At 38.6% G+C, this 13,301-nt stretch overlaps 1 protein-coding gene across 19 annotated transcripts in view; it reads right to left on the bottom strand.

Annotated features, from left to right (window-relative positions):
- Window positions 1-13,301, bottom strand: part of Ldb2 (LIM domain binding 2) — a 321,174-nt gene that overhangs the window by 58,444 nt on the left and 249,429 nt on the right. For 18 of the 19 annotated variants that reach the window (NM_001106009.1, XM_087582529.1, XM_087582528.1 and 15 more), the window contains exons 3-5: window positions 9,638-9,810; window positions 3,078-3,200; window positions 641-724 (exon numbers count right to left, since the gene is read on the bottom strand). In NM_001106009.1, coding sequence (NP_001099479.1) covers window positions 641-724; window positions 3,078-3,200; window positions 9,638-9,810 — 380 coding nt within the window. Of the gene's footprint in view, window positions 1-174; window positions 725-3,077; window positions 3,201-9,637; window positions 9,811-13,301 lie in introns of all 19 variants that reach the window. The other variant, XR_015636537.1, reaches the window with a different exon arrangement.

The raw sequence follows: 13,301 nt of genomic DNA, 5'->3' as shown, positions 1-13,301 counted from the left end.
CTATATACACACACACACCTACACACACACCTACACACCTATATACACACAAACACCTACACACACACCTATATACCTATATACACACAAACACCTGCACACACACACACACACACACACCTATACACCTATATACACACAAACACCTGTACACACACACAGACACACACACACATATACAGGGAGAGGGGGAGGGAGAATATATATCTATGTTATGCATACCTGGTTTAACTGAGATTTGAATCTAGTCTCCTCCCTCCCCCTATAATAGGAAACTACTCTGTCACTGAGTCATATCTCCGGGTCTCTTACAGTGATTTTTGTTTTAAATTGAGATAGGATTTCCTTAAGTTCCAAAGGACAGCCTTGAGCTTACTCTGTAGTTCACACAGCCTTGAACTTACACAATTCTCTTACCTCAGTCTCCTGAGTAGCTGGGGTTATGTCCTGGGTTATGCAGCCTGGCTTATACTTCATTTTAACTCAGGTTTAGGATACATTAAAAAAAACAGGCAAATGAAACCACATACACACACACACACACATACACACACACACACACACACACACACACCGAAAGAACAAAATTAAAATTCATTTTCAATTTCAATAAAAAATAAAATTATTTAATCAATCTTACCCTGAGGTAGTTGAGGGTGAAGTTTGTTAGACCCATCCTGGTGATATTTTTGGACAGCTGATCCAGGACCTGAGGATCTTGTGCCTAAACAAAGAGGGGAAGGGAACAACATATTTCAGTCCTCTGAGATGGTCTTCTGAAAGTGCTAGACTCTGTTGCTGCTGCTGAGATATGCACTCTTGACACTGTTGATTTTTCTTGGAGGGACAGATTGCCGGAGAAAATTGAATTTACATTTTGAAGTTGCTTGCCTCTAGTATTCAAGGAGATTTTGAGACTGACTGTGTAAGAGTAGAAAACTAAAGTGCCTCGGCTGTGCACTGGATTCAGGGTAAAGGGATGTTGCTTTTGCTATGAGGGACCTTGACCTTGTGTCTTCAGATAGAAAGCCACTGAGCTCTACCAGAAGAACTCTGGCTTGAATAAGAGAAAGAGGTGCCTCTGAACTTGGCAAACCATGCCTGCTCCCTGTCAATCCTTGAGTGACAGTTGCAGATTAAATTTCCGGCTATGATAGGGGTAGTATTTTTACTACCCAGAATGTAGGATACATTTGAAAACTTGCAGTTACCATAAAAATGTATGATATAATAATATAACATGCCAAAATCCATCACATATATCTGTAGAGTCTCCACTTTTGTATGTGGAGAAAGACAATTTTAACTTTCTTCCCCATTAAACTGAGGTTAGAGATCAATGTCTTCAATACTTTTTATCCTATGAGATGAAAAGGGTAGGTATTACATTTCCCAAAGTATCATAGGATGTAAAGTACTGCAGATTGCCCCAAACATTATATTTGATCAGACCCCAAACCAAATATATATATATATATACATATATATATTCTTTTTTGCATTGTATTTGTGAGTTAATGGCCGATCATCTTCATTCTGCTTCTTTCTTAGCAAGTTGGTGCCAAACATAGGGAGATATAGGTATACAGACTTCTCTCCATGTCTACACTCACAAGACCACCTCACATATGACTAATAGAACCTTATTCTTATCTGTGCTTCTCATTCAATGATAGAATCATTTTTGTTTGCAACCGTAGATACAAATATGAATGAAAACAACCAAAAAGTACAGTTTCAAGTCAGTTTTGAAGTAAGGTCTTTATGGACATTGAGCCTCTGTGGGAAGATCTGGTGGCACTGTGTAGATTCATTAAGTGGTGCCATGCTAAAAGCCAAGCAGCTTGAATGGTAATTGGGCAGCAACAAATGCTGAGAATGGGCCAATAACACCTACAGATGTCCCACTATGATCCATGTGTCATCCTAAGTAGGTTTTGAGGTCATTAAGTCTTAATTTTAAAGTGGGTTCTCCAAGAAATAACCACACTGTTGTATAGACAAGGGACTAGAAATCTGGAGATGTCATACCAACTGTTTAAAGCCACTCATGAAGAGTAATATAATCAAATGAGCTCTCAATGTATGGCCTCAGATCTCACCCACATGCTTCTAATGCCTTTCAGTATAATTTGAGAAAAATTTATAAATACACCAGACTTCTTGAAGAAGAGTAGAACATATGAAACTTGCTTTGAAAGTTCTGGAGGACTTTAAGCATGGTGAATCATAAGAATTGGAAATTGGTGTGCTACAGCAGAAGGCCTGGGGTCACCAGAAAGGGCAGAGAAATTGTTACTATGTTAGAAGGAGAAGGGTGAGGGCAAAGGTCTGGAGAAACAGGCTGGAGTCAGAAGGCTAGGGAACAGGTTTGGGACTCAGAACCAAGTGGGTCACAACTTTGGTTTTCCCACATTTGGACTGAAAGACTTTGGGCCATCTCTTTGCTTCCTTTAGAAATAGGAATGATAGTAAGTCAGTCCTTGAGTGACAGTTGCAGATTAAATTTCTAGCCAAAGACTTGGTTTAGTAAATTCTGTAAATGGTATCTGTAGTTATTTTATTCTCTTTTAACTTTTCAGGGCCATAAACAAATCAGGCTTGTGAAGTCTAACTCTATTGCACCTTCCCACTCCCCATCCCCACGCTAGTCAAACATCAGGATTAGGAAGGACCAATAGCTCCTGGGTACAGGATCTTCACTTCCAATCACATGGTTTTAATCAGAATTGAAAACTATTTCTACTTCTCATTACAGGTAAAATGTGCATATACCTGGGTAGAAAAGTATCTGATATTGAATTGCTGTAACTGAAGAAAATAGAAACCACTTATCAAGGGAACCTCACTAATATATGGGGAAAAAACAAAAAGCAAAAACAACAAAACCTCTTACAAGCTTGAAAACAAAGATAGCAAAAAGAGCTTGTGCATTCAAATGGTTGGGAGAAAGACTCAATACTTAGAACTGATTGTCTATGGTGTGGTAATAGTATGGCTTTCTTCAGACAGACCTGGGTTTCCTTTCTGTGTAAGATACAGTATAAGAAGAAAGGAGATACAATAGAAATACTTACGTGCATGGCTAGTATGCTTCTGGGGACCAGCTCCCTGTACTGTCTAATGGTAAAGTGCCATGTTTTTATTCTCATGAGGTCATCAAAGGTGAACTCCAAGATCAGCCTGCCTTCCGTGCATACCTGGGAGTGACAAACAACACACTCACTTGCCACGCAGCTCAGATAAACAATACTTTGTAGCTCCTATCAACTACTCAGTGAAGTGTCGTTTGAGGTCCTTGGGCAGTATCTCCATGGAACAGAGGGACAGGGACAGTATCAGCTCTAGAGTCAGTGGGTTGGGAAGACTGCCAAGTAGCTTGCTAATTCCAAATACCAGTTAGTCTACTACCAATGAAATTTTACATGGGTCTGATTTTTTATCTGGAAATGGGGTCAAACCCATCTTCCAGGGACATTAGTTCAAAAGCAACTAATACAGTTTGGTTGACTCACCGCCCTCTTTATTTTCATGATCCTCCTCCCATGGGTGCAATAGACACACTTTCATTCTATTCTTGGTTGCCTTAACTTGAAATAAAGTTTTCCACAAGATAACTCATATTCAAGTGTGAGTTACTACATTACCCATCAAGAGTACATCTTCATTTTCAAGGAGCAACTCCAAAGGGCAAGGTTTAACCCAATGCAGTCATTGATGCAGGGGGAAAGAGAGGGTTGTTTAGGAACTATACCAATCACATCATCGACAGTGGCAGTTTTTGTTTATATTACATAAAAGGTTGGCTAGTCCTTCACCTTCCTAAGAACATATGTGATTACTAAAACATAAAAAAGTCAAGAGTCTTTCTTCCCTTATAATCACCCACAAAGGTATTTTTAACTTTTCATATTTGTATCATTCTTAGAATATTGATCCAGCTCTACATACCACTCTTTGCACTATCAGTGACTTTGAAAGGCAAGAGAGTAATACAAGGCAATACACACCCTTGTCTTGTTTTAACTACAAGGTGGTGAGCGGGGAATGACATCGCAGTTATAACTAGTTCATAAACCCATGGGAGTTTTGAGGAAGCAGTATGAGTGCATGGGGGCTGTGCAAACAGAGGATACAAGGTTTGAATTCTGACCCGACTTTTTACTTATTCTGGAACTTGAGGGAAATCAAATATGCCGCCACACCATCAAGTGTATTCTATATATAGAATGCTGGCTAGTGTGCCTGGAACAAGCAAAATGGTGGGAAGATATAATGGAGTAGATGAAACAAACAGAACCTAAGAGAAGAGAAAACCCAATCAAGGTCACCATGATGTATGTGCTGAGATGCAGATCACGAGAAGTATCTCTGGGGAATGTCTGGAGCTTGGGCTTTTAGACTCCATACATTTTCTCCTTTTTACTATGCTGAGTCTCTGCTCAGACTTTCTGGAAGATTTCCTAGTTAACCCAAATATGCAAGAATGTGTAAAAATTAATCTGTAAAGCTACAGTCCAGGAAGATAGTGGTTAACAGTTCATATTAAGTTTACATGCGGTATGGCTAATGCTTCCCTTGCCATATCATGCCACTTAGGAAGTTCTAACTGTCACAGGGAATGACTGGGACCTTTCCATAAATTCTGATGTGCCAATCCCAAAGTTGTGGGGATGAATCAGTATAGCAGGCTCTGCTGGAGAAAGATGCTATATTCATTTGAGCAAAGATCTGATGGACATAATGAGATAATTATTGATAATCTGGGTGAAGATCTTAACCTCAAATCCAATTTGCAAAACTTCGGAGTAAGTTAAGACATGTGGGCATCGTGCCCTAAACCTCTGACAGGGGTTGTCTGCTGAGCCTGTTTCCTGGCATCGTAGCTACAAGTGTTAATGAGTAGAAAGGGAGATGTCATCAATGTCCCCAACCCATTCTTCCAAACACATCTTGAGAACTGGAATTAATTTACCAAAGTTCTCAAATAAGTATCATGCAGACTAAATCAACTCCCTATCCCCACCTCAGGATGTTAACTTCATACAAGACACCTGCAGTGACAGCTTTCACAGAAGAGAGGTCATGGGTAAAGTATCAATGGGAAAGACATATTCATAGGCTATAATCTTTTCTTTTTTTAAGAGATGGTGTTATTAGATAGTTAAACAAATATAGTAGCCTGGTGAAATGTCAGGGTTACTCATTGCTACTGTTATTGATATTGTTGTTGCTGTTGTTGTTATCATCTAAGCTATTTGTTTTCTGTCTGTAAACCCCAGGGTCAGAGTAGAAGAAGGCTGTGGTCTGCTTCTACTAGATCCCAGGTTCATGATGAGAAGGCAAGTGAGTAATACGTCCGATGTACTGCTCAGTTAGAGCATCTGTAGGGCCAAGGTCAGGTGCTTCCTTCGTTCAGGCTGCCACAGAAAACTAGTCAGAACTTCTCCTGCAGACAAACTTAGGCCAATGAAATGGAACATTGCCATAAGTCACGGGTTCCCTTTGTAGTCAGATGGGTTTGCTCTATCCAGGGCGTACTATGCGTAAAATGGGAATTCTTAGAACTGTTTCCCAGTTGACTGCAACTGATTCTTGTTTTTTTAAAGTACATTAAATGATATCCAAAAATGAAAGATGGATATCCTCTCCCAAATGATTATTATATATATATAGCATTATCAGGGAGAATCCCCTCCTCTAATGGGAGCTAAATGAGACCAAAGGCTTTGCGGTTTGTTTTCTATGCAACCACCAAGAACCATAACAGAGGTACGTATGGGACAATGTATGTCTCCTTTGTTAGGAAATATAAAAAAATGAGCATAGCTAATAAAGTAAAAGTAATGTTTTCTCACTTCAGAAAATATCTGTGCATTCTTATTAATCAATACAGTTAATGCAGCTTTTATCTGAAGTTGGTTTTTAAAAGGAAAAATATCCTGCTTTTCTGTTGGAATCCAAAAATCAAAAAGGGTCCCCAATTAAGAAAACATTTTCTGTTGTGCTGAATTCATGTTCCCGTACTGTGAGCTCTGACATTTTGTTTCTGTGGTAACCAAAATCAGCTGATTAGTTGGCATGGCAACAGAAAAGATGTAATCCCAGCAGACACACTCTAATCAATGCCCCCAGCACAGATGGTCTCCAGAGGATCAACAAGAAAGAGGCTGGCAGGCATTCAGTTGATCACGTGCTAGCGCGAGACTAGGCCAGGAATGAGAAAAGTAAAAAAGAACATTTCTCAAACTACCCGGGAGCTTTTTAACCCTTCTCTGTCTCTAACTAATGAAGTAATATTGACCACGTTGCCGTATGATTCAACAGCTCTCACGGCATTGTGTGCATTTTTTAATAGGTAGGAATGTTTAGTTTTGTATTTTTATACATGAACAATGGCATGAGTCGAATAGAGAATTTAGAATACTATCTGGAAAAAGTTCTCTGAATTTTATCTAGAGATATCACACATGTAAATGTATATTAGGGGATACGATCCTTAATTAATTAGGGGGATATGATCTTCAACAGAAGAAATTATAGACTGTAATGTGATACACAGGGTAAAGTTAGAATGGGAAAGAATTGTTAAAAATTGAAGAGAGAAGTGTTCATTTAGACCACATTTATTCAATGTGCTTCTAGGTTATATTTGTTTCAGTAGTAAATAATTTCATGATAAATAATTGAGAAGAGGAAAAAATCCATAAACCTATGTTTGCAGAAGTGATGAAGGTATCCAGCAGTGGTTGTAACTATTGTTTTAATTTGTAAAATCCAAGAATTTACATTTACAGTGGCTCTCTCAGAATCTTCAGATGTTCAGATGTTCACATCCTTGAATATAACTCAAGGGTCTTGAGCTCTGAGAGGCTCCCAGCACGCTCTTCTGATTATTAAGCCTTGTTTTTCTATTTGATTTGAAATTGAAAACATAAAAGAAAGGCTTTATTATGTGCATTTAAAAATTCTAATTACATATTTATCCTTAATCTATAATGTTCCTGGTATCAGGAAATTGCAAAATGCTCACTATACCCCTGAGGGATATTTAATATCTCTGTTGATTAGGAGTGTGGCTGATTTCCGATTCGCTAGTTGACCAAATTTTCATAAAAGCCACTCAGAGCCATTGGGTCAAACGCTATTTGGGGAGAAACAGTTTAGTGATAGTATAAATTAGAACAATGTAGGCTGCAGACACATAATGTGCTAAAAACATTCCAGGAGTGAGACTAAAATGTCAGCACAGGTTTTACAATTCTCTTTTCTTTGTGGTACCAAGAAGTCACTGGCTTATTGTTTGTTTAAAATAGCCATAGTGTTTTATTACATGCAGCTAAGTTATTTTTAATTAACATAAGAACAGAAGGAAATTAGAGTAGTATAGTGAACATCAAGGGTAGAGGGAGGAAGGGAGAGAGAGAGAGAGAGAGAGAGAGAGAGAGAGAGAGAGAGAGAAGAAAAATGTATCCTTTGAATCCTATCAAATTTCCTAAAAATAAATGTGCATAATTAGCATCTGGATTAAGTCGCTATAATGAAACTACATGTCCTAGAAAGAGATATTTTTCATCAGAGTATTGAAATATTTATTACAGGAATAGGCAAATAGTCCATCCTGCCCTGGAGCAGAATGACGTAGGTGGTCCAAATAATTGATGGTCTCAGAGCCAAGGAAGCTGTGTTCAGCTCTTTCTAGTCATTGCCTTGTTTTCCTGGAAAGAAAGAAAACCAAAATACACACAACAAACAAACAAACAACACACCAGGGAACAGAGGGAACATTCCAGAAAAAAATGCAGCCAAGAAGCAAACCTCGGTGTCTTAACTAGAATGAGAAAAGCACTTCGTGCCTTGTGGATTCCTCAGAAAAGTGAGGTGGGGTGTGGTTTGACACAAGTCTAAAATATTCCATTATATCCCTTGAGAACAACTCACTGTGCTCTTTTGTGAGTTTGGACCTGACCTGAGAAAGAAAGTCATTGACTCAATATATAAAATGGCCGACAGAAAAATGCTTCTTAAATTTTTCAATGGCCTCAGACACCCAGCATAGTTTCTGAATGATGGAAAAGTTTTATTTAATTAGCATGTTTTGTTTCTCTTAAAGCATAAGGAGGTGGCATATTTTATTTGAATCAGCTAAAAGAATTAACATCTGAGAGAGAGAGAGAGAGAGAGAGAGAGAGAGAGAGAGAGAGAGAGAGAGAAAGAGAGAGAGAGAGAGAGAGAGAGAGGCTTTTCCTGCACTACTGAGACTTTGCATCCACGGAAGAGAAAGGGATATGTGTGCATCTTATCTGCATGATTATGAAAATGTCCTCTATCTTCAGAATGAAGCAAGTCATGGGCAAATTAAGCCTTCATCCCAAAGGACATTTCCTTCCTTAAGCGAAACTCTCTTCCTAGCATGGACTTCAGAATTCTTACAAAGCAGTTCTTCGACAGATTCCTATCGACTCTGTTTAACTCTTATGCAAAGAAAACCCCTAGCTGTTGTCACAGGAAAAATGCCTATTGTCAAAATCAAGATGCTATGGAATCAGATGTAGATGGTGGCTTTCCTTTGTGTTATATACCCTTGTCCCCTACCTTTGGCTTCACACACCATCATGGGCACTGTGAAACTCTGATGTATACTAATGTGGCCAACGATACTAACAGGAAACATTGAGTTATTATTATTCTTGAAGCAAAATTGCAGAAGCAACACATCTCAAGCTTTACAGTACGATTTTTGGTAATTAACCCTGATAATTCAACACCCTCTAACTAGAAAGGGATGTCATCTGTGTTTTGTTTTAAAAGAGATAGCTGTTATCACTAATATGACAAAAAAATCCATGCTGAATTATAGTCAATATTGCATGAGTAAGTATTCATTAAAACAAATTACTATAGGATTGAAGGGTCAGCTCACTGGTAGAGCATGCATTTAGCAAATGCAAGGGTTTGAGTTTGATCACCAGGACTTCAAAAACATAAATAATAAACTTCATTTGCTAGATTCTGTGACTATTTCGTTATTACTTATTTTTCTACCCAGAGGGGATGCACAGGGATCAGGTGCTTATATGACAGAGTAGTACTCAGTGAGGGGGCTATTCCACATGCTGGTTTTCTGTCCACGACTGAAGTAACAGGTTGGAAATATGTAGAAGATGGTGTTTAGTCTCTGCCTTCTGTGATTTACATTTTATATCTTTCACAGGCTGTGAACTTGGATTCAAACACTGTGTTGTCTGCACCTCCCCGTCTTCTTTGCCTTAGCTCTGCTGTGACCATTGCTGTGTTCTTTGGTTGACACACTGCAATCCTAGAATCTCTGAGACCGTCAGGGAGCAACCTTTTACCTTTAGATTTCCTAGCCCATTCTTCCCTTTTGATTTCAGATGCCTTCCAGTTAATAATTGAGGTGTAATTAGTGGAATGTCTCCCTTGTTTGTTCACATTTGAACTTTCTTTAACATTTTCAAAATAACCAAGCACAAATACTGTCTGTACAATAGAGAAGCATTCTTTCAGCTATCAAAGACTTATTTGCATAAAAACAAAGGCTCTATTTTAGCTGTTGAAGTGAAGAAGCAGTTGAGCTCTTTTGAAGGATGTGGCTGTACCCAAGCCTGGCTCATACCTTGGTAAACATGGGCTTCCCATGCTGTGTGACCATGGCACACTGGTCACAGTCTACTGTGATGGATGAGTTGTGGTACGACTCCTTCGAGTGTTTGAGAATGTAGTACAGGTCTGTCACCCCTCCTTCAAATACGGTGCTAAAATAACGGGGGATGAGGGTCCTGCCGATAGCTGTGAAAGAAACACAGAGAAACAAGCCATGAACACACATATCCAATGAATACCACAAACCCACACTGTGGCCAGCTGGATCCAGTCATCTCTAGCAACCATGCCAGGAGGCCATTCCTCTTTCTAAACAGCCATGACCCATCTGGGTTGAAAGTAATAAACTTTATCCCTAACTATTTGGGAAAAATGGGACCACCACCTCACCAAGGTTTATGTCCGTGGAAACCAATAAAATAAGATTTAATAGTTGGAAAATAACAGAGAGAGTGCACTTACTCATGGAGCTTCACATACATTCTTGACTGAACATATTTTATGAAAAAACAAAAGCCAGCCAACCTGCATGGCTTGTGCAATGAGCTATTTACATTTTAATTACCCAACTATGTGGTTTGCCTTTATAAGTAGCAAGAGTATAAATTTTAATATCATGATGCCTTTTAGATTGTGAAATATGTTGGCATTTTCACTTTGGGTCTCCAGAAAAATAAAAAAATAGGAAATAGCTAATTAAGACCCAAAAAAGTATCCGATGAAAAAGGTTAGTATGAAGTTTCCAAAGTCATAGGATTTGTAGATTGTCTTCAACTCACATATGCAAATATGAGTAAACCTGCCTTTCCTAATATTGTTTCTCAAACTGTTCTAAGGAATGTGAATTAATGAGAAGTAATCTCATTATAGGCAGGCATCTTCTGAGTCTTCTATCTGCTTTTGAGCTAGATAAAAAATGTATCACTGGACTAAAGGGGCCAGTTAAGAGGACCTGACACCCTCTGCTTGCTCTAAATTGGTCTTCTCCATTCCATTCAAGTTTGAGCTGAGTTTTCTTATATATGATGCTCCCTAGCTCAGGACAAGCCTTCAGTTCAGCAGTGACTTGAATTCCTCAACAGTGGAAATCCCAACTCATAAAATCAAGAATTTTGCTTATGTGCAGATTTTAAGGCAAAGTCCTAAACTCGCTCTCAAACAATCCAAGGGGGTTTTGTTTGTTTGCTTGTTTCTTTGTTTTTGAAATAAATCTCTCATATCCATGATTTAATATCCTCGGTGAGAAAAATAATATTTAGGATAAACTACCAATGACAGCTTTAGCTAGTAAAGATCACACACCATTTCATGAAAGTTTAGAATCTTTAATTTCATTTCAAAAGCATCACTGTTAATCCATCCCATATGGATCTATAGCTTTTTTTGTACACAGACTTGAGAGGATAAGTATACGGAGAATCTCCTACCCAACTGTTCCTCAACATGATCCTTAAAGAATCCACATCTACATTATGAGCCCTTGAATAATTTGTGCTGTTGTTATTGCTTTCTATTTGCTGCAGGTAAGATTAATCAACAAGTGTTTGATGAGCAGTCTGGGATTTCGGTGATGCTATCCCCAATAATCCTTATGTATACATTTCGTAATACTGCCTAATCCCAAAAACTGCACGTTCCTTCTCTGAAGATCAAATTCAAATGGGAAATTTGAGCCCAGCACATCCCCCAGCAAAATGCATAGCTAATATTACAAAGAAAACTTTACAGAGCTGAAGACCTTATTGTACTTTGCCAGACAGATAAAATTAATTGAATGTACTTCAAATGTTCTAACGTAAAGCTAATTACCATAAATCAGCTCAAGTATTTTGACAATTTGGAATCTGTACTATTAAGAATAAATACACAGCATAAAAATGAAGTTGAAGGGTGAAATATTTCACTATTACATCCAAGAAATTGTCACATTAAAAAGGTTACGGCAAATAATTGTCACTGGATTCATCACATGGCAGTTTATTCTGTACAAATCATATACAGTTTAATTGCTTTATAGTGCACTTTGCTAGATATTAACATAGTTTTATTCACTGTCGAAGAAAATAATAAATGGAAATAAAGTTTGCATTTCTTTAACTTTAACCCTAAACTTGTAATGACTTCCTCAATTCCAGACAAAGCCCAAGTCATACAGGAAACATACTTAGAATGGAACATGGCCCTATGTACTGAACAGTTTCTAATACTGTAGGAGCCTCGAGACCAGCATGTGCTGTCAGGCACACCTCCCTTGTGTTCTATGATTTCCAGCACTGACTTAACCCATTAGGCATACCGTTCCTTTCTTCACCTGGAGGCTGCCACTTAGGTGGCTCTGGTGAACCTTGGCAGTGCTGCCCATGCGGGTTTATGCATTGTTTGTCCTCCATTGGCTGCTACTCTGGTTCCTGTACTCTGCTTCAGTTAACAGAACGTAACATAGCTACCAAGTGTCACTTTGGGAAGAACTAGAAAGTTCTACCTTATGCTTCAGGACCAGGCCCAGCTATTGTAAGGTTATCCTACTGTGAGAAGCCCAGTCAAGGAATGTAGAGAGGTGACTTGAAGAAGAGAGTCCTCAGGCTACCACCCAACACTCATTTTCAGGAGTGAGACCATCTTAGAACCAAGTCAGGATGTCCTGGGAAACAGAAATGAGATTCTCCCTACAGGCTATATCCAATAAAGAAGCTAGCTGCATTTCAAAACCCTTTCCTAAACAGAAGATAATCAAAAGTTGGGTGGGTAGAACTGAGAGAGTAGATGTACAACAGGTTTAATGAGTGAATTGAGTATGACCCCAAATTAAATGAAATTCAACAAGTTAATAATATAAAGAAGTGTAGAAAATTAGGCAATGCCACATGACTGTAATACTAGTATGTGAAAGGTATGGTGAAAGGTTATCATGTGTATTAGTAAGTGTTATGATTCCAGGCACTGCTGCACAGCAAGGTTCTAATTCATAAAGTTGAGACATAATAAACAAGTTTTGTTTTCTATTCTTAGAAAATCTTACATTTATAAAAAATGAATCTAAACTATACATACACCACTCATTTTGCCCCATTTCTAGAGAGTAGTTTCTCCAGTATATCTCAAGTTGTACTTCAGGTATTCTTTTATTTTTTTTTAATAAAACTTGATTTTTTTTCTCACAGAAAAAAAACACTTTCCTAAACAAACAGGTAGTTTATTTATTTATTCCCACTAAAAACTTATAAATCATGGGCATAGAGAAGCTTGCACACAAAGAAAGGCAAGCAGCATAGTGTCAGTGAACTGACCAGAGCCCTGATCTAGGTTGGGAGGAGGCCAATGTCACCCCTGTGAAGGTCGATTTGTACCCTCCCGGTCCTCTCCCTTCTCTTCTTTCTTGTTCTTTTTCCATCTTCCTTCTTCTTCCCCCTCCTCTCCATTTTGTCTCAAGACGGTTCATGTTAAGCTTCAATTCTTTGCAAATAGAGAAAACTTGGGTAAGGCGTCACATTCTGACATGGAGATGGTAGTAAGCAAGGATATGCTGTGAGGAGACTTGATGGAGAGGATCGTTGAGGAGAGCTAACTGAGTCTCTATTTGCACGCACACTGTGCAAAGCTGCAGGAGATTAAAAGGGATGTCAGAGGCTGTATTAGTTTCCCACTGCTGCTGTAACAAATCACCACAAATGCAGTGG

This window comes from Rattus norvegicus, chromosome 14 (assembly GCF_021556685.1).
Source record: "Rattus norvegicus strain SHRSP/BbbUtx chromosome 14, alternate assembly SHRSP_T2T, whole genome shotgun sequence".
In the NCBI taxonomy this organism is placed as follows: domain Eukaryota; kingdom Metazoa; phylum Chordata; class Mammalia; order Rodentia; family Muridae; genus Rattus; species Rattus norvegicus.
The sequence above is the reverse complement of the archived record's forward strand: the minus strand, read 5'-3'. Positions and strand labels throughout refer to the sequence as shown.